Source organism: Chelonoidis abingdonii, chromosome 21 (assembly GCF_003597395.2).
Source record: "Chelonoidis abingdonii isolate Lonesome George chromosome 21, CheloAbing_2.0, whole genome shotgun sequence".
Taxonomy (NCBI): Eukaryota; Metazoa; Chordata; order Testudines; family Testudinidae; genus Chelonoidis; species Chelonoidis abingdonii.
In genome coordinates, this window is record NC_133789.1 from 6,885,186 (window position 1) to 6,907,140 (window position 21,955).

The following is a 21,955-nucleotide window of genomic DNA, read 5'->3' on the forward strand; positions in this document are numbered from 1 at the left end:
GGTGGGGGTGGGGGAGGGACACCCATTTCTGACCCACCCTAGCACTAAGTATTATTGTTATATGGCTCCCAGCTTATCTTCATTTTGCAGCCAGCTCAGGGAGGGCTGGGAACGCCAAGGACTAACATTGGCAGCTGAGACTGAAAAGAGACAGAGAAAGGCAGGGGGTGATGGGGAGACAAAGGAAGGAGATTAATGAAAGGGAGGGCAGTAAAAACCCACCTTTTCTCTGCTTATCTAATGCCTGAGAGTGTGAAGCTGACTTTCTGGAGGCTACCTTCTGGCTAAGAGAAACAAAAGCCACACTAATGTGTTTGTTCAGAAAACAATCTCCCACCTGGACCAGCTCAACCAGGATGCTGGAGATGCAGAATCTGCCCTCCATGGATCAGCATGTCCATGCTGTTTAATTCAGACAGATGGATAGTTTCCACTGCGCTTCACTGACAAAAGTGGCACTCCCTGGGCTGACAGGACCTGCTCGAGATGGGGAAGAGAAAGCTGTAAACAAATATTGACAGCTTAGCTTCAGCTGTCAGCTCCAGGGGAAAGGGAAGGAGCAGAGAGGGGAGGAGTGGTATTTCTCATTGCAGCCTCTAGCTAGGGCAAGGCTATACCATCTCAGCTGCTGTTTGACCTGCCTCAGCATGGTGCTGAGTACCACACAGAGCCATCATTTGCAGGGGAGAGGACTGCTACACTCAGAATACTTCTACACTGCAATTGGAAGTGCAAACTGCAGTTCTTACAGGCGTACCTGTGCTAACTTTGACCTAGCCAGCATGGCTAAAAATGGCAGTGAAAACACAGCCGCATGGACCCCAGTATGGGCTACCAAAGCAAGGTTGTACCCAGGTTTCCAGGTGGGCTTGTACAATCGATAGAGAAACCTTCACTGCTGTATCTTTACTGCTATAATTAAGCCAGACTAGCTAGAGCGGGTGCCTACCTGGAGCTGCAGTCATACCTCTGACTGAAGTCAAGACATACCCTGGATTTTAGGATCACATCTTCCTGCCCCACTCTGACAGCCCATAAGAACATAAGAACAGCCGTACCGGGTCAGACCAAAGGTCCATCTAGCCCAGTGTCTGTCTACCAACAGTGGCCAATGCCAGGTGCCCCAGAGGGAGTGAAGCCAACAGGCAATGATCAAGTGATCTCTCTCCTGTCATCCATCTCCAAAAATAATTGGAGATATACCAATCTCCTAGAACTGGAGGGGACCTTGAAAGTCATTGAGTCCAGCCCCCTGCCTTCACTAGCAGGACCAAGTACTGATTTTGCCTCAGATTCCCTAAGCGGCCCCCTCAAGGATTGAACTCATAACCCTGGGTTTAGCAGGCCAAGCTCAAAACCACCGAACTATCCCTCCCCAAAGCAGGGATATGCCAGTATTACAAACCCCAACATTCAACTATTTTGAGCCAGGTCCCCAAAAAAGTCAGGAGATTGGCTTAAAAATCACGAGACTTACCAAAATAATTGTACATTTGGGGTCTTTTGTTTGACTTCTGGTTTCCAAACCTCTTGGGTGCACTTGGCTGCACGTTCAGGCCTCTCTCTGCAACCAGAAGAATTCAATACTTTTTTTTAATGAAAGCTGAGATTCTAACATAGTCACTTGACTCCAGCAGCTGGAGCTTTAAAGAGAACATTACCTGGCATGAGATCTGCAATAAACCCCAAGCCTAGCCCTATTTTATGCAATTAAGCTAGTTTTGGCTGGTGCTGCTTGACCTTATTTAGCAACTAATATGTAACTAGGATGAAATTAAGAAGGGGGAATAAAGAATGAATACATGGAAAAGTATTCTCCCTAATAATGAGTGCGAGGAGGGTGCAGAACAGTCTCCTAAGGGAAGTGGTAGAAGCCCAACATGCGAAAGACATAAAACCAGACTAGATTACTCACTTGAAGGAAACGAAAAAAAACACACCAGAGGGAACAGTCCTGCACCAGCCCTCTGGGAACTGGGCTGAATGGAATTTTATTGGTCTTCTCCATCTCTGGCTACTAAGATTCTGCAATTCCAGTACAATGAAAGACAGACCGATACATGAGCTGGTTGCATTAGAGAAAACGTATTGGACCTTTACTCCCCGTACTAGAACTGGTTTGATGTTCAGGTTTAGAAGTATTTGATTAGCTTCCTCACACGCCTACTTACATTTCAAGATGACCTGAGAAAGGCTGTCCTCCTGAAACCTCCATCCTGACGCTGCAGTATGCAGAGATTCATCCAAACTTCTGGGGCTCAAATAAGACTTTAACTCTGAGGTTCACTGCTAGGCGTTTTTCCATTCATAAGAACATAGGACTGGCAAGGACCTCCTGAGTCATAGAGTCCAGTCCCCTGCTATTGAAAGCATCTGCATCATATAAACTCATTCATAAATTTAGCCAGCTCCATCTTAAAACCAGGTAGGTTTCTTGCCCCTTCTATTCCTGTCGGGAGGCTGTGCCAAAACCTCCCGCCTCTCATGGTTAGAGATTTTCTTATTTCCAATCTTTCACTCCAGATCAAATTTCCAAGCTGCTAACCGTAAAGATTTCAGCCTCTTACCCTTCCAGACTAAACTGGCACTGATCACTCTTTGCCCTCCAAGAAATTGACCTTTCTTGTCCAGTTCCAGGAGAACGCAGACAACCCTTTAGCCCTCCCCAACAAAAGTGTGTCATCTTGTTTGACTGGCAAAGTCCAATTTAATTTTTTGCATTAACATCATTATCACCACATATTGTGCATAAGAAATGCTGATATCTGCAAACTTTGCATCTTGGGGCCATTAGATTGCATCAGTGCATGCTTACCTGGCATCTTTATTAGAGCTGGCTGAAATGTGGGATTTCCGGTTCACAAGAAATGCTGTTATTTCAAAATGTGGTTTTGTTCTGAATTAGCAGTAATGAAAGCTTGTCTCTCTCACCATCAGAAGTTGGTCCAGCAAAAGATATTACTTCATCCATCTTGTCTCAGTAATAAACGTTTATTTCACTCAGCAGCTGCTAGGCTCCTCGCTGGCCCCCGAGTCCCACACCCATGGACTGTGGGAGCTCATCCGAGGACTTCCACACTTCTTACTCCATGGCAGAGAACCTGGAAACTGGAAGAGGAAGTTCCCCGGCAGCCCACCCGGTGAGTTGGCAGGAAACCAAGCAAATTTCCCATGGAAACCTGCCTTTGATTTGCTGAAAGTCCATTGAATCCAAGATGGTTCCAAGAAATAGTGTGGGTTCTACGAATTGGCATTTTCAAATTAAATTGTTTTATCTGAAAATTTCTGATCAGTGCTAATCATTATGGAGGTGCGACAATGCTGACTTGGTAGATGGCTCAGAAAACGTGAACCGTTTCCTCTCTAGTTTGTTGGTTCAAATCTGGCCTCATACCCAAAAGTTACTACCCTTCATTTGTGGGCCTTGGCATGAAGTCAGCTGGTGAGTCACTGTCCAGTTCCTAATGAATGCACATCCACATCACATGAACTCCCATCACAAATGGCACTATCCCCACAGAGAGACCAAGGATTGACCCAGCAAGGAGATCATAGTTCCCTCTCATATAGGTTTATTGTTAGCGCCATCAGTGTACACACGCTGCTTTACAAGACAGACATGAGGCCTTGCTCGGAGGAATTAACAATTAAATGATCAAACAAACCTGCCCTGCAAATTCTGCAGTCCACAGATGAAATTAAGAGTGGGATAAAGGGGCTAGCAGAGGCAGATGGCTCAAGTGATGAAGTTTGGGAGCACATTAAAAAAAAACAACAACAGGGCTGACAGAGAAAACTCTTGAGAAAATAAACCACAATAATGTGTCTGTTCCCCCACTGAACACAAAGAGGGAAAAGAAACCCATAGCATTTCCATGGGAAGCCAGAGGTTTGAAAGGAAATAAACGTGCTGGAGAGATTGTACTGCAGCCCTAGCCTGCTCAGCAAACAGGCAGAAGGGCTCATGTCCCAAACTCAGCAGCCTTCTCTCCAAACCTGATATTTTCACGAAAGCCCCTTTGGCACTGATTTGTTTTTCCCATAATTATTTTTTCCCAGAGTGTAGTTGCTTTCTGTGTTATTTTTATGAAATGATACTCAGCCTCCGCGGAGGAAGAGAGGTGAAATTAGAGACCTCATTCCCTCAGTATGGGGGGGTGAAATGTAAGTCCCTTCATATCAGGGCTGGGAAGCCTCCAGGCATGGAGATGGGGGGGAGGGGCTTTTCCTAGAGTCCTTGCTCCTGATGAAAGAGAAGTCAGATCCACAACTACCTTGGAGCAGAAGCAAGAAGTCTCTTCTCTCTACAGTTTTCTTGGACCAAGATTATCAAACGAGCCAATTTGTGGAGGAACCCACAGGGAGAAACAATCGAAACATTCTCCAGCATTGTAAATCATTCTCTTTACTACATTAATACCTTAAGTTTACCTCCATTCCAAAGCACTTTGTCAATTACTTATCTACCAGAACAAACAATGCAGCTGTCTCTGGAGTGGAACATGGGAACTGTTATAACAGTGCATAACCACTTTGCACAACAAATCAGTCCTACATCCAGCTCACACTGCATGGGGAATTTTTGGGTAGACAGAATGTAGCTACCCACATGGGAATTCAGCCAAGATACCAACATAAACATTCCTTTCCTATTTTTTTTTTTTTAAATTCTATGGGACCTTTAAGTTGCTACAGGCCATATATAATAGCATGCTTCTGAAATAGTTTTTGGCCACCAAACCAAAATCCACCCCCACCCCCAAAAGGCGGGGGCAATCCCTGGTGACATAGCACATTTTCAGTAATTCACCATAAAGAAATCCAGTTACAGTTCACTGATCTTCATCTCCACCAGCAGCTAGGTCCATTGAGGAAGCACACAGTCCCCCAAGATGCAGCCATAAAGCAGCTCCCTGCTGCCCTCTAGAGTCACAAGTCGGGAAGGCCCATCACTGGCTGAAATCCAGGGGATTGATTCCGATGTCACTGCACCTCTGTAAGCCAGGAGTTACTCCACTGAAGTCCATGGAAAATCACACTAGCGTTAAGCCAGCACTGGCACCAATGAGAGTAACACTGAGTTTACAGGTGGCAAATGGGGCAGTGCCCCATCTTGTCGCATGGTATGTTGGGCAGCATCTGTGTCACGTGACATTTTGCCTCCAGAATGACAAGAGGCCCCAATGATGGGTCACCTGTATTTTAACAAGGCACTCCCCAGATGCGTCTCTCCTCCTCTCCCTTTACCTTTATGATAACCCCTGGGGTTTGTGAGTGCGCGCCCTGCAAAGACGAGGGAGGATGCAGGAAGGAATACTTTAACTGGTTTTGCCACTTAAAATCCAAACACGTTCTCTGAACCTTAGCAAGAAGGGAGGCATAACCACTCAGCAAAGAAACTTGATTTATGTGCCGTGTGCTGGAAATGCTTAAACTTCATTCATACATGTTACGCACCCACATATACACGCACAATGTATATCGAGGACAGAGCACCCCACTGAAGCTGTGCAATATGAAATTGAGGGTGAAGACCTTGCAGAGGAATCCTGGGATAACCTTGCCAAGGGCATTGTTTTTTCTAAAATCCCTGACACCGGTGCAGGCCAAATTGGTTTTCAGAGATTATTTTTTTAATTAGCCCTATGGATGCAAATCACACCTAGCTGGGATGATTTAGCTGTACCCAGAGAAGGGCTGAATGCTCTCATAGACAGGGCAATCAGCCCCAAACCTCCCTTTAATCTGATGGTGGAATTTAGACAAGGGATTTATGATAACTCCCTCCGTTGCATCACTGGGGCCTCTAGTTAGACTGGGAAATCCAAGGCCCATTGCCAACTGCAAACCACAGGCTTGATTCTGATCTCATTTAGGAAACCCTCAATGGTGTGTAAGAGACAGATTATACATGTAAATCAATTTGAGGAATAAAGAATGTCGGCCATACTTTCAGGATGGAGGACTCTATGTCGGGAAGCAGCAACTCTGAAAAAGATTTGGGAGGAACATGAGCTCCCAGTGCAACGCTGTAGCCAAAAGCAATCCTTGGATGCATAAACAGGGGAATATCAAGGAGGGGTTATTTGACCTCTGTATTTGGCACTAGTGTGACCGCTGATGGAATCCTGTGTAAGTTCTGGTACCCCTAATTCAGAAAGGATGTTGGCAAATTGGAGAAGGTTCAGAGAACAGCCATGAGAAGGATAAAGGATTAGAAAACATGCCTTATAGTGACAGCCTCAAGGAACTCAATCTATTTAGCTTAACAAACAGAAAGTCAGTGGGATGACTTGATTACAATCGATAAGTACCTACATGAGGAACACATATTTGAAAATGGGTTCTTCAGTCTAGCAGAGAAAAGTGTATCATGTGGCTGAAAGCTGAAGCTAGACAATAAGGGGTAATTTTTTCCACCATGACAGTAATTTACCATAGGAACAATTTATCAAAGGTCCTGGTGGATTCTCTATCACTGGAAATTTTTAAATTGAGATTGGATGTTTTTTCTAAAGGAATGATTTTGGGAGAGTTCTGTGTTATACAGGAGGTCAGACTAGATGATCACAATGGTCCCTTCTGGCCTTGGAATGTACAAATGTATATATACCTGCATACATACATGTGCACACACACACACAGAGACATGTGCACACGGTAGACAGTGCAGCTAAGGAAACACACTCAGGTTTTATATCCAATATAGTGTGGTGAGTGGACTGGGTCTCTGGAATCCTTTTATTCCTGATTTTGCCACTGACCTGCTGGATAACCTGGAGCAAGTCAGCCCACCTCTGTGTCCCCGTTGTTGAGGATAACGACGCTTACCTGCTTTGTAAAGTGCTTTGATCTTTACTGATGGAAAGCACAAAAAGAGCTAAGTGTTATTAACCAGGCTGTATTCCAAAAGCCTTAATGTATTTCTTATACTACTGACTATTTTTGTCTTAATCATGCATTAATTAGTCCATCCATCACCTTTAGAAGAGTGGTAATAATTATCCCCATTGTACTCAGGCTAGGGCCAGCTCCAGGTTTTTTGCCACCCCAAGCAGCAAAGAGAATAAATAAATAAATAAATAAATAAATAAAAGCCACGATCGGCCGCACTTCAGCGGCTGCTTTACCATGCCACTTCATTTTTCAGCAGCAATTCAGTGGCTGGTCCTTCCCTCCGAGAGGGACTGAGGGACCCGCTGCCGAACTGCAGCCGAAGACCCGGATGTGCCGCCCCCTTCCATGGGCCACCCCAAGCAACAGCTTGCTGCGCTGGTGCCTGGAGCCGGCCCTGACTGAGGTGGTTAAGTGACTTGTCCAAGGCCAAACAGGAGGCTGGTGTTATTTCTGGGAAGTTCTAGCTCTCAACCCTCTGTTGTGACCCCTAGACTGGGCTTCCTGCTCTGAGGAGGATTAGAAAGCACATTCACAAAGTCATAGAAATGAGAGATGGAGAAATCGGTCAGCCCATCTCCCCCACCCCAATAGCTGATGCAGGATTCTTCTCTACAATATGTAGTGCATATTCTTGTTTAGTCTTAAATTTTCAAAACCTTCAGGCTGCCACCACTGTTTGGGTGACTAGTCTAAAGTCTAAGTGCTCTTACTGGCAGGAATTTCTTCCCTCCTCACAATATTCAGGACAATGCCCTCCTCAGCCAGAGGATAGGAAGTGCGTGCGAGGAACTGGGAGCAAGAGGCGTGCAAGAAGCTGAGAGTGAGTAGACATACTGCTGGAGGTCTGAGAAGCACAAGCATTATCAGATAGCAGAAGGAAGGTCCAGTGGTGAGGACAAAGAAGGTGTTGGGAGGAGGCCATGGGGAAGTAGCCCCCAGGGAGTTGTAGCTGTTGCACAGCTGTACCAGAAGGCACTCTAGACAGCTGCAGTTCACAGGCCCTGGGCTGGAACCCAGAGTAGAGGGTGGGCCCGGGTTTCCCTGGAACCTCCCCACTCCTGATCAAACACAGGAGGAATTGAACTGGACTGTGGCTTCTACCAGAGGGGAAGGTATCTGGGCTGTTTCCTGACCCACAGGGTGAATCTGTGAGGCGAGCAAACCCACCAATAAGCGCCAGACCCACCAGTGTAGAGGAGGAACTTTGTCACAGCATGTAGAAGGGGACTACTTGTAATGACACGCCTCTGCATCGGCGGCACAAAGCCTTTTCCACTGCACAGTGTATAGGAATTGGGTAGGTTGCCTTTAAATATTCCCCTACTTGGCCTCCCTGACTTCTGCTGCAGAAGCCACTAGAACCTAGCAGAGCAGTAGTGTGTATACATAGGTAGGTCTTGCATGTTTGTATATAGTTAATAAACACAGTTATTTGGATTCCAATTGTGTCCACATGGTTTCCTCATATTAAGGTTGTGCCTAGAGAAAAAGACAATACATTACCCCGGTTGATTGCTAAGTCACATCTAATTTGCTCTCCACTATTTCCCCAAGATCATTTTCAGCATCACAGCTTTCCAAGCTCTTTCCACCCATTGCAAGACCCCACTCCAGTCGCCCAAAGCACTTACATACACTTTGGTTTGGTTAGATTTTTCCCAAGTAAAGGAGATCCACTAGAGGGCAGCATAAACCCAGAAAGGGAACCCACAGCTGGACAATTCTGCAGTGATCAATGCATTAAAAAATAATCCATTGCAACTGACATCCCTCCCTCATCCTGCTACCACTGTTACCTTCATCAAACACTTCATTAGCCATTATATCTTCGTTACCCAGAACTTGCACTGTTGCCCTCATCCCTCACCCAAGACCCATTCTTATTATACCCCACAGGAAAGGACATCCAACCACAAGCCAGGCTTTTCAAGAGCAGAGACATTATTTCGAGCAGAGAATAGGAATCATTGGAGTTTTTCAACAAGCCAACCACTCTCCTATGGGCCAGGCTTCGGTGAATGCTGGTCTAAACAACATCAGAATGTCCCACTAGAAAGATCCAATCACTTGGTAAAACCAGACTGCACAAAATGCTAGAAACACGGTATAGAGAGCAATCCTGCACTGGCCCCAGGGACATGGACTGTATGATTACGATTTGCATGACAGTAGCATCTACAGTCCCTTTGTGCTAGGGGCTGTACAAACACCTAGTAAGAGATGGTCCCTGCCCCACAATGCTGACTGTTGAAATAGACAAGACAGAGAGGGGAAAATAGAAGCACAGAGTGGGGAAGTGATTTCCCCACAGTCACAGAGGTCACTGGTAAAGCTGAGAATGAAACCTAAGTCTCAAAAATCCCAGGCCAGCACCCTCCCACTGGACAGGCTACCTTTCCTAAGAGTGCTTTTCCAACTCCAACTTCTACAGGTCTGTCCATTTTTAAAATGTCCCCTGTGAGGAGGGTCAAGGCCCCATGGTGTTAAATGGATTCAGCAGGAAAAAGGAAGGAGTATCTTTTTCTAGACAAGGAAGGAGTATTTGCCATCAGAACTGTCCACATCACAGGAATCCAGCAGGACTAATTCCAGGAAGCCTCTGGGCCACCCACCAGGTGGCTCTGCAGATCTGGATTAGGCTCAGGACCAGTTTGTCTTTCTCAACCAGGCTTTCTAAAAAGCTAAAGCCCTCCATGCTGCAACTCTGCAAACACAACGGGTGAAATGATTCATGATGTAACAATGCACCAGCTCTTCCTGCTTACCAGGAGACGCTTTCAAAGTCCTCCGCCTCCCCTCTCCACGGAACCCCACCAAGGAAAGAGCAGCAATTCACCATGTGAATCGTAGTGGTTAGAAGTATCAGAGGGGTAGCCATGTTAGTCTGGATCTGCAAAAAGTGACAAGAGTCCTGCGGCACCTTATAGACCAGGGGTCGGAAACCTTTCAGAAGTGCTGTGCTGAGTCTTCATTTATTCACTCCAATTTAAGGTTTCACGTGCCAGTCATACATTTTAATGTTTTTAAAAGGTCTCTTTCTATAAGTCTGTAATATATAACTAAACTATTGTTGTATGGAAAGCAAATAAGGTTTTTTAAAATGTTTCAGAAGCTTCTTTTAAAATTAAATTAAAATGCAGAGCCCCCCGGCCCAGTGGCCAGGACTCTGGCAGTGTGAGTGCCACTGAAAATCAACTCGTGTGCCGCCTTCGGCACAGGTACCATAGGTTGCCTACCCCTGTTATAGACTAACGGAAGTGGTTAGAGACATGCAAGCCATGAAGACAAGGACGAGGACAGGATCATTCACCAATGTTCTGTCCGATGAGGTTTTAAATGTCACACTTCCACCATTTCTCTTGGAGGAGTATTCAGCAGTTTAATTTTTGCCAGGAAGATTTTCCCCAAGATTTGTCCTTGGTTGGGTCCCATTGCTCCTGGTTATATCTGCTAGGATCATCCAACACAGTTCTTCTCTCCCCTTTCAGTTTAGAGGGCGCTCTCACCCATCTCCTTCCTCCAAAAGAAAATCTCAACGCTGCCTGTAAACTCAGCACCAAAACCATAACCCTGGGTATTAAGCTTCCATGACAAGCTGTCACTCGATCTAAACATCGATGACAGGATGACTCAATCCCCAGGCATCAAGGTGAAATTAAAAGGTCCCTTATTTATTCACCTTCATTTAAGATTTAAAAAGCCACAAGGTTAGATATCCTCACATAAGCAGCAGAAAGAGAACCCTGAATGCATGACTAACTTCGCATCTGCTAAAAATTATGCCAGGTCTTTGTCCTTTTTGAGCTCCCCTGGCCCCTTCAGGATGTGCTGCAAGGCTCATCTTTTCTACCTGGTTCATGAGGAGGAGGGAGATTAGTGAGGATGCAGAGGGAGAGAGAGAGAGGCAGCTCTGGTGGGATTGTTGTGGGAGACACTGTGGCTTAGTAGCTAGAGCACTAGACTGGGACTCAGGAGATCTCAGTTTTATTCTTGGCTCTGCCACTGCTCTGCTGCAGTAACCTTGGGCAAGTCACTTCCCCCCGTGCCTCAGTTTCCTCATCTGCGAAATAAGCATAATGATGCCACCTAGATCAACTGATTTAAACCACTGTTCCTTTTTCTCTCCTAGTTGTGGCTGGAAGCAATAGGTGGTGGCTGTTTATTTGACTGGGAAGTTCTATATTTTTTAAGCGTGTCAGAGCCTGGGATGGCGGTTTTAATTTTGGGATAATATAAATACAAATAAAGTGGCTTTGGGGGAATTAAATTACGTTTCTTCAGTTCCTTGCCTCTTGTGAATTTCAGACACAGGAGGGAGAGGAGATCAGGCCAGAGCTAAAATTATCAAGCACTGGCCATTTAAATGTTACAGAGAAGGAGGTAGAGAAAATTACTACAAAAAATGGGAAGGGGAGGGGTCAAAGTTATGATTGTGCCTTGGGGTAGGTTATTCCCTACGCTAATTTCATGTGGTGTTTTCCAAGCCAGTCAGTGATCAGCAGGGCTTACAGCTGAAATTCAAAATAAATAAAGTCTTGTGAACTTCAAAGGTTTCTCCAGTGCCCAGGTCAACTAAACAAAAACACCACAAACTTAACTACTGTTCTTTCAAGGTCTCTGGACATTGTAAGATAAGATAAACTAAGGTCTACTAGCTATATCTTATAGCTCTTTATATTTTATGAACAACTGACAAACTAAATGCCAAGCTGCATTGATGCCTACTTTGGACTTGAGCCTATGCACGTTGAAGACAATGGCAAAGCTCTCATTGATTTCAATAGTACAGGACCAGGGCTTTCATAGGTAACATATTCACTAGTGGTAGTATCATGGTAGTGTCTGAAATCAAGGCCTCATTGCACTAGGGGTGCTGTACATACACATAAAAGAGAGACACCCCACCCTGAGGAGTTTATAAATAGACAAGACACCCAAAGGGTGGCAGGGAAAACAGAGAGGGAAGTGATTCCCTCAAGGTCACACAATAAGTCAGTGACACAGCTGGGAACAGATCTCCAGACTCCCAGCCCACTGGCCAAGGCACTGGATCGTATTGCTTCTCAAGTCTCTTAGAAGTATAGAGGTTCCATTCCTGGACTATTCACCAGGAGATCCTCCTCTGAATTTATTCCATGCTTTTTTTTTTTCAAATCTCTTCCCCCCTCCCACCAAACTTTACCCACTCTTGTCACTAAATATTTCTTGCACAAGGAACAATTCTATTGGGCCCAGTTCTGCATTTCCATACAGCTAAGTCACTTACACCCATATGCAAGGGGAGTGTGAAACACCTCAGAAATCAGAATGACAGTGTTTTATATCCACAACAACAACAACAGCGAGTCGCCAGGTGGCACCTTAAAGACTAACAGATTTATTTGGGCATAAGCTTTCATGGGTAAAAAAACCTCACTTCTTCAGATGCAGAAGAAATGAGATTTTTTACCCATGAAAGCTTATGCCCAAATAAATCTGTTAGTCTTTAAGGTGCCACCAGACTGTTTGTTGTTTTTGTGGATACAGACTAACATGGCTACCCGCTGATACATATCCACAATGTGAGTAACTGCGCAAAGCAGACAATTCAAGAACCAGTGATTTTAGAGGAAGGTTGTTTTCTTATTATTTAAGCACTGTTTATATTTTCCTTCTGTCCATTCCTATAGAATATCCCTTGAATGAGCCAAATAGCTTCTAAATAACACAGCTACCCCTCCCAAAGAGAACTGTTTTCCTGCCCTGCAAATATGTGAGATTTCAAATGTTTTTTCCCCATCCTGAATGGGACAGAAAAATAGAGCTCAAAAAATGTTCATGAATCAAAAACCTAAACAAATAACCTGGTTTTTTTACTGCAATTAGCTTAAACTTCTGAACAAAAAGTCATTATGAAAATGTCAAAACATTTGGATAACTCAGACTATTTTCCAAGCCTAACAGTGTCGATTTCTGTGAATTTGCAGATGAAACACATTCTGGTTGAAAAATTCCCAGCCAGTTCTACCGGTGATCATTGAATTCAGAGGTTCATGAATAGGTCCCAGCCAGGTTGTGACTACTCTTCCCTGGCCTTTATGGTTACAGGAGTGTCCCAAACTTTGTTTCCTATTTTATGGTCCTAGGACTCAAAGATTGGAAGTCACTGCAGCAGGGCAATGAGAGACCTTCAGGTACTGAGTAAAGATATAATCCTGGCTGTTGGTATTATCCTGGCTTGGAGGATAAACCATTATTCTGGGTTTGCTTTCCCCAAACTTCACACACTTCCTTACTTTTCATAGTTCATCCTCCTTTGTTCAGCATTAGCATGTTGATCCCATGGTGAGCTCAGGCGGACAAAGACTTTTCCAGCTCACGATTCTTGTGTTCTCCCAGAGGTTTCAGGCACTGATGGGGACGCTGGTCTCAAGTCGTATTTGGGAGCATTCACACTGAGTGCCCAAAGCCTGCTAGGAATCCTGCCCTCTGGAGGGTCCAGCTGCGGTGCAGGCAGGGAAGGGTTAACCCTGGAGTTGCTGCAGGTATCTGCCGGTGGGAGGGTGCGAACAGTGCCGGGGGGGCGGGGGGTAGGAGAGTTTCACAGAGTCTGCCACGAAGCAGAGGGGAGTGATCGTCACATGGAGGGAGCCAGCGGCGGCAGCAGGTGTAAGGGACGGGAGGGGCGGCTGCTGGCGCCTGCCTCTGCCCAGCAGCAGATCTGGAAGGGAGTTGCCAGACAGATCATGGGATGGGGGGGCCGTAGGAGCCAGGAGCCCCGCTTATAAGAGGACCAACACCTCCCCGCCCCCTCCAGTTCCAGGCACCGCGAGGCAGGAGGAGAGGCACCGGCTGAAAATGCAGCTGTCTCGCTGCTGCCTGCTGCTCCTGGTCCCGGGGAGCATCTCGCTGGCTTCCTAGGGGTTCCGGGGAGCCTACTCCTTGTGGTGAGTTGATTGGGGGGGGGGGGGAGGGGAGGCGGCAGAGGGAAGTCCGCGGCTAGGGAAAAGGGGGGGATGGGGGGGAGAGAGGCTCTTTAAAAGTATAAGGAGGCATTTGCAAGAAGTCTTAACCCCCCACCCCCTCAAAAAAAACTTGTGTGATTGTGCAGCTGATATGGGACGGGGGGAGTGTCTGGCTGATGGGGAGGGGGGCTGCGGGGAAAGGAAAGGAGGCAGCTCCCCCAAAGTGTGGCGAGTTCAAGGACTCGTGTGACCAATTCCCCCGCGCCCCCCGGGCCGAGGGTGGGATGAAGGGGGCAGCGTGCCCCGCTGTCCCCACTGCCCGCCGGGGGGTGGCACAGGGCGCTGAGCCTAGGTGGCTCCCCCCCCCCGCCCCTTCCTTCTCCGCCAGGTGAGCGCTGAAAGCCCGCAGGGTCCCAGCCAGCCCTCCCGCCTCCCCCGGCGGACACACACGGAGCTGGGTGGCTGAAATCACCACGGCAACCTGACTTCCCCGGGGGGGGGGAGGCTGTAGGTGAGTCACATCTGCATCTCTCACGTGCCTCCCTGCCAGATGTTGCCCCCCCTGCTGCAACCTCAGCTCCCCTCCCACCAGCAAGAGAGCTCCGCGAGGGGGTGGGGGGGCAGAGAGCAAGCCTAGGGCTGAGATATCGCCAGACCTTGCAGTGGGGAGGGAGGGGGAAGAAGAGGCGCCGCCCCCCTGGCTTCAGAACTGGACCTTGCCAAGGACTGGCTGTGCCTCTGCTTGTCCACAGCTGGCCCTGATTCTGTCCCTGTCGCCCACTGCCTGACAGCCACAACAGCTGGGAGACCGAAGAACCAGAGGATGGTGCTATAGTCAACTGAACCATAGCGTGTGGGAGGGGGGCGATGGGATCTCAGTGACTGAGGAAAGGCTATAAGACCCGCATTCTTAGGACAGTGGTTGATGATTAGTCCATTACATCCAGCAAGCACTAACCCCGTCCCCTGCCCATCTCTTCTATGCCCCTCTCCACCAGCTTTAAGCAGAGATCCTGGGGAACTGACCTCAGATGACATTTTTGGAAAGCTGGAGGGATTAGGTGGCATCCTGAACAAGAGGGCATACAAAATCCCAGAGGCTCACGTGGAAGAAAGCCCGTTACTCAGGGCACAAAGGAAGGATGAGTGTAGAGAGACAATAGGGTAGATAGAGCAAGGAAGTTATTCAAAGGAGGATCAGAGAGAAGCATATAAGAGAAAGGGGAGCAGGAAAACAAGAAAGAGGAAGGAGAAAGAGGGGAGAAGATTTGTGATGACATGTCTAGAGGTAAGTGGAAAGAGGAGAGAGTGCAAGAACAGTGGGAGGGAGAAGATACATCTCTCTTATTCTCTCCTATTGTCCTGTTCAGGTGATCTCTGAACAAGAACAGGGGGAGGATGCGGAGCAAGGTGAAAATGAAGTTCAAGACAGACCCCAACTGCAAAAGAAGAGGGAGCACCTCTCCCCGAAGTCCCTACTAACTCAAACCCCACAGCAGAATTTGACTCACCTAGAGCTGGTCTCTAGTTCACAAGAGTTCTGGGAAGTCCTGGACAATCTCTCTGAGCTGGACCAGGGCGCACACTCTAGAGGACGCAGGGACCCTGTGTCAAACACAGGCAAGGTTAAGAAAATTTTTGGCTGGGGTGATTTTTATTCCAACATCAAGACAGTAAAGCTGAACCTTTTGATCACTGGGAAGGTCGTCGATCATGGTAACGGTACCGTTAATGTCTTCTTCCGGCACAACTCCACTGGGCAGGGCACTATCTCTGTCAGCCTCGTCCCGCCCACCAAGACAGTGGAGTTTGACCTGGAGCAGCAGATCTTCATTGAGGCCAAAGAATCCAAGATCTTCAACTGCCGGGTAGATTATGAGAAAGTGGATCACGCCAAGAAAACCACACTCTGTACTTACGACCCCTCCAAAACCTGCTACTATGAGCACACCCAGAGTCATGTCTCCTGGGTCTGTTCCAAACCCTTCAAAATCATTTGCATCTACATCACCTTCTACAGCATAGACTACAGGCTAGTGCAGAAGGTGTGTCCAGACTATAACTACCACAGTGATGTACCTTATTACCCCTCTGGATGATAGACCTCTTCCATCTCAGGGATAGCCCAGAGACGGGTGTCCTGGGGAAACAGTTTTGTAAGCTGAAGCAGAGTGCAGGGGTCTCTAAAACCAGAGTTCTGATGCAGGACAGAAAAGGAAGGAGTACTGATTTTCTCTGAAAGCCTAAGCGTTGAAGAAAGGAATTCTAGACTCAGGGTACTGGCTTTTCTAAACCTGACCCAGAGCTGTGGTGTTTAGAGACTGGGCTATGTAGAAGATGCCTGGACACGAAGTACAGAAATCATCATCAGGATTTGGGTTTCTCAACACAAGAATATTTGCCTGGACCTAGCTCACATGGCCAAGAAACCAAGGCCTGGACATTGGGTCAAGGGGTCTACAGACACATGCTTAAAAACCAAACCAACTGTGGCCTGGCTCTAGAGTAAGAGGTCTCGTTGGAGAGAAGGATATTAAAGAGGACTCATGCTAGTGTATTAAAGATGGCTGTTTGATATCAGTGGACAACATGTACTTGGAGCTCTACCAAAGTATGAGCTAGAGTTGACTATCAGGGTCTTATGTGTACAATCTGTATTTGTGCAGGTGTCTCCAGAGACTAAGCGCTAAAAGCTTAGAAGTAGAAATATTTGGAGGATCCTCTGCCACAACTAGGCAGTAATGAAGAAGGGAAATTTGATTGTCTAGGGATGACAAGTTTCCAGAGGAAGTGTCATCTCTCCTTGCTGTGGGGTTTTCAGACTCTGTTAGCCACTGCCGCCAGCTGGAGTTTCTACAGAATCTCAGCCCTATGGATTGACAGATAAAGAAACTGGTCAACCCAGTCAAAAATGCTGGCACAGTATATAGGATTCACGAATTTCCTTTCATCAAATCCATGACCCACATCACTTCTCCTCTCCCCCTTGCATCTGCATTCTCAGTCATGTCAGCACCCCACATGCTTCCTGTTCTCGATTATTTGTCTACCTCCAGCAGATCTCTTCCACCCATCCCTGAGCCCCAAAGCATCTCAGCCCTATATACTATGTAGCTTCTGTATTTCTTTTTAATTTTTTTGGTGAAAAGGGGTGTGTGTGTGTGAGAGAGAGAGAGAAGTTAGGTGCTGGCTGTATCATTTAATTTATTTAAAAAAATAAAATAAAATCTTGTCCTTGAAATGAATAAAGTTTCCCCAGTGCTAAGAGGGCAGGGTAAGTGTTTTCACTGAGAACCATCTGGTCTTTAAAATTCTCTCTTCCCTGGCTAAAAAACAAAAATCTTCACAGTTATGAATGAGAAATGCAAAATCCATGATCCAGTCTCCTAATATGGCCTCTCCTAACCCCATTGCCCATATATACCTTTCTGTTCAAGTTCTTCTCCTGCATTCATTTTTTCTACAATCTGAGCATTGGATACATTTTTATTAGCCTGCAGGACTTGAATTTGTTACCTTTAGCATTTTAAATCAGGCATTGTATGGGGTTTATATGCCGCAGTGGATGTGTGAATTCTGAGTTACTAAACTTGACTTTGTAGCCTCAAATCTCTTTGCCTTTCCCTGTACGTTAGAACAGAGATGGGCAAACTTTTTGGCCCAAGGGCCACATCTGGGGATGGAAATTATATGGTGGGTCATGAATGTTCATGAAATTGGGGGTGTGGGGTGGGGGTGAGGGCTCTGGCTAGGGGTGCGGTTTCTGGGGTGGGGCAGAAATGAGGGGTTAGGGTGCAGGAGGGTGCTCCAGGCTGAGACTGAGGTGTTTGGAGGGTGGGTGGGGGATCAGGGCTGGGAAGGAGGTCGGGGCACAGTGGTGCAGGCTCTGGGCGGTGCTTACCTCAAGCAGCTCAGGGAAGTAGCAGCATGTCCCCCCTCTGCCTCTTACGTGGAGGCACGGCCAGGTGGCTCTACACACTGCACCATCTGCAGGCACTGCCTCTGCAGCTCCCATTGGCCGCGGTTCCTGGCCACGGCACGCATACAGCGGGGCAAGCCCCAGACCCCACTCCCTAGCTGGAGCTCAAGGGCCGGATTAAAATGTCTGAAGGGCCAGATGTGGCCGCCATGCCCCAGTTTGCCCACCCCTGCATTAGAACCTCACAAACTTCACTTCGATGCACAGAGTGCGCAGACTGACATTCTCACAGAAGACCCAGCGAGCTCTCCATTCTGTCCCTTCCCACCCCCACACTATGCCAAGGTCTCCCATTACTAAGACTTTATCACGTCAGTAAAATCCTATCCAAGTACATTTACTGGAGTATTATGCATTGAAACTGAATGACAGTTAAAGTAGGTTTTGTGACCCACTGCTGTTTTGCTTTTGTTTTTCAATCATGTTTCTTTACCTGGTTGCTAATTCAGAGTGGATCATCTGGTTATTACAGCAAGTCAGCGAGGCTCTATTACACGTATCTGAGCATTTACATACAGAGTAACACCGAGAAGCCAGCCAACTACATCAATCAAAAAACCTTTAGTTGAATAACCAAGAATTTTTACTCTTCACAAACCGGAGCACAAAATATCTTGAAAGCTCAGTTGTAAAAACCAAAACAATAAAAATAAACAACAGTCATAATAATATCTGATATTTTGAAAGGATTGCTTTAATCTCACAGGGAGCAAGCTAAGGTACATCCCCAGAAGGTTTCATGCTTCCTCTGAAAAGAAATAAAGAAAAATCTGTTAACCTCTTCCCTCCCACCATAAGAGGAAAAAAAAAAATACATGGAAGTTGCTCACTTGGAGATATTTCTGAAAAATTTAATTTTCAGAGCATCAAAAACAAACAGCCAGGCTATACAGGATGCAGCATTTTAGAAAGCGATAGGGCAGTTGGTGGTTACTAGGAGACCAGCACCATCTATTATTCTAGATTAGAATCATCTCCTCCCAACTAACCAAGCAACATAAGATGATCAAAAGAGAATTTCACTAAACAGCAAACAAAAGAAGGTAAAAAACACAGAATGTGTATCTAGCTTATATCACCTATGTGGCTCACCCCTCTTTGTTCCAACTAGACCCGAATGAGACCCTGTGTAACAATTTATTCAGCCAATTTCACCTTATGTTCAATGAAATGTCTGAGAATACGTGGCGATTTCCTTGAATTTATTGAGCTCTATTTTGTAATTAATTTAGTTTGGTCTGCAGCTTACTCTTCAAGCTGTGCTGTGGAGTGGAGATTGGCCACACAATATTGTTATTGTTCCCGGACCAGATGAATCTAACACTCATGAAGGAACCTCTGCTGCAAATACATACGGAAAGTTTAAGTTATTTTCTCCATGAATATGTACAGTTGAAATACACTATTATCACTGCAAATGCTAAACAATACAAAGTTAGTTCCAGGAACAACTGTGGAAAGGAAAACCAAAAGTCATGCATCCATGACAGGGGGAGTTAATTAAAAAAAATCATAGCAATATTTATGGAATATTTTTGCAGTTAATCATCCATCTCTGTTTATAAGCACAGGCTTCCACCATGCAGAGTAACTCAATGGGAGTGGAAGCTGATATCTATGTCTCAGGAGAAAGAACAGCTTTCGATTGCATCTGCTATTGGCTGAGATGTAGAACCATACAGTACATGGCAGTGATTTCCTCCATCTCCAGTATGAAATTCCCCAGTTGGCTAACAGAGTCTCTTCCTTCCCCACCAAATCCTTCTAATTGTTTTAATGAGTCTCAAAGATGCGTCTAACTTTTGCTTTGGCTTGTTCAGAAACCCAGCCTTCCAGAATCAATTGCCCTATCCCCATGCCAAAGGCAACCACCCTCGCTTTTCACTTTTTCAACAGCTGACACTGTCAGAACTCCAGGGGAGAAAGAAGCCAGCTGGACACTGCACCAAGGACAAGAAGAATCAGAAAAATCAGAAGCTACTGAGAAACAAATCAAATGCCAGTTATTACAGAACAGCAACATGACACTTTTCACTGAGGAAAAAGTACTATACAGAATCACAGGAATTTGAGATGGAGACCACCTACAACATTGCCATTTTCTCTCCCCCCCCCCCCCCCCCGCCACTGATGGCTTTTTCCGTACACTGTAAATTCTCTGCTTCTATCCTGTCCATTTTAAGTGGCTCAGATGATGGGGCTTCCAACATTTGCCTTACGAGACTGTTTTACACTTGAATAGCTAGTACATCTTCCCCGTCACTGCATTCAGCCTAAAGGTTCCTTTGTTTAGTTTCACGTCTCACTACTCCTAATTAAATCCCATGGTACCTGCCTAAACCAAACCCTAAATCCATTTCCGTTATGGGGGGCATTTAGACCCTTTACGTACTTGCAGATGTGACTTTCCCTTGTCATTTAATTTTTTTGGTCTTTCAAGTCACCACACTTAGCTCTGCCACTGCTAGCTTTGGATATGTTAAACGGGATATTTATTTGAGATTAAGAGACCAATTATGCAACCCTAAATCATATTTAGTTCCTTACTCTGAGTGGTCCAATTCAGTGTTTCTCAACAACCGGTCAGTGGACCAACACAAGTCCCCGAGATGTCCCTGACACAGTTTAGGAAGGCAGCAAGCCAGTCCATAGTATCAAGAAGGTTGAGAAATGCTCATCTAATTGATTACAATAGGACTAGTCCCAAAGAAAAGCCCATCTCAACGCAAGGATGGCATAGTCTGAAGCTTAACAAAAATATGGAATCCACTGAAACACCAAGACTCGTATTATAGCCCATAATGTCATCAAGACTCTTCAATAAATCTACAAATATTCCAGCCAGATGCCAAGATTTTGAATGAGAAGGAATTATTAGTATTAATTTGTAAGTAAAGTTTTTTTTGCAACAAGCATCATAGTTAATTTGATACAACTTCTTTTTATAATCCTAAAGTTGATGTATTGCCAGTTCTTGTAATTTTATCATGAGTCTTGCAGTATTTGGTGTTTTTTTGCACAACCCTGGCTACAGCAGTCATTTTATTTCCTAAGAATCTCCACTTTCAATTAAAAACACAAAAAGTTTCTAGCCCTGATGGTTGCAGGGAAAAAAGAAAAGAAAAACAAAAAAGCTTGAAAAAATATAACTTCTAATGGCTCAAACACCAAAAAGCAAATTAAAAAAAAAAAAAAAAAGGAAGCCCAAAATTATTTTAAAATGATCCTGATTTTAAAATTCAATCTAATTTTTTGTGGAGCCTGACTCACGATTTTTGAACACTTGCAATTGACAATACTGAAATTGGGTCAATAACTTTCTGGGGGGAAAAAATGACTCCGCATGAACAGCAACTTTCCATAGACTGTGTCAGCATAAAGAGGCTTGGTTTGTTTTTCTTAAGGTTTGATGAAATATCCTTCAGGTACAATTGAATGATCATAAAAGGTGAGGAAAAACAAACTACCATATATACTTGTTCATAAGCTGAATATTTTTGGTAATAAAATGATGCATCAAAGAGTGGGGGTCAGCTTATAAATGGGTCTACACCAAAATTTGATGATTTTAAACTGTATGGAATCATTGAATTGAATATCTAATACATTGTCGTTTTGTTTGGAGCATCTGCAGGCATGGAGCCCCTCAGCTCCCAGTGGCCGTGGTTCGCCATGCCCAGCCAATGGGAGCTGCAGGAAGTGGCACCACTTCCCGCAGCTTCCATTGACTGGGAACGGCGAACCGCAGCCACTGGGAGTTGAGGGGCTCCGTGACTGTGAACGCTCCAGGTAAACAAAATGTCCAACCCCAGCGGCTTATCCTGATGGGCCAGGAGCCAAGGTTTTCCAACCCCTGAAATATACGTTCGGCTTATGAAAGGTCATACAGTTTTTGCTATTTTTACCTATCCATTTTGGGGGGGGTCAGCTTATAAATGAACAGGCTAATAAACGAGTACATACAGTGTACTTTTCCCACTTTAAAAACATAATTCAACGGTCTTTTTCCATGCCCTGAAACTGAGAAGTAGCACAGCTTCAAACTACCCAGACTGCTGAACCTCAGCAAGGAGTAGTTACGCTAGTTTCATTTTAAATATTGAAAGATTTCTAAGCAGTTAAAAAGTTCACAGAA

The 21,955-nt window shown here is 45.6% G+C and overlaps 1 protein-coding gene across 1 annotated transcript; it reads left to right on the forward strand.

Moving 5' to 3' along the window:
- The first annotated feature begins 13,508 nt into the window (after nucleotides 1-13,508).
- On the forward strand, nucleotides 13,509-16,243 carry NXPH3 (neurexophilin 3). The gene is made up of 2 exons (XM_075059629.1): nucleotides 13,509-13,788; nucleotides 15,212-16,243. The coding sequence occupies exons 1-2, from the start codon at nucleotides 13,735-13,737 to the stop codon at nucleotides 15,938-15,940; spliced, it is 783 nt and encodes a 260-aa protein (XP_074915730.1). The 5' UTR covers nucleotides 13,509-13,734; the 3' UTR covers nucleotides 15,941-16,243.
- The last annotated feature ends 5,712 nt before the right edge of the window (nucleotides 16,244-21,955 follow it).

Bases quoted from the DNA above. Each gene is read 5' to 3' on its own strand.
- NXPH3 (XM_075059629.1), top strand. From the start codon at position 13,735: ATGCAGCTGTCTCGCTGCTGCCTGCTGCTCCTGGTCCCGGGGAGCATC. The intron at 13,789-15,211 runs GCTTCCTAGGGG...TGTCCTGTTCAG, and splicing joins TCCCGGGGAGCATCTCGCTG to GTGATCTCTGAACAAGAACA.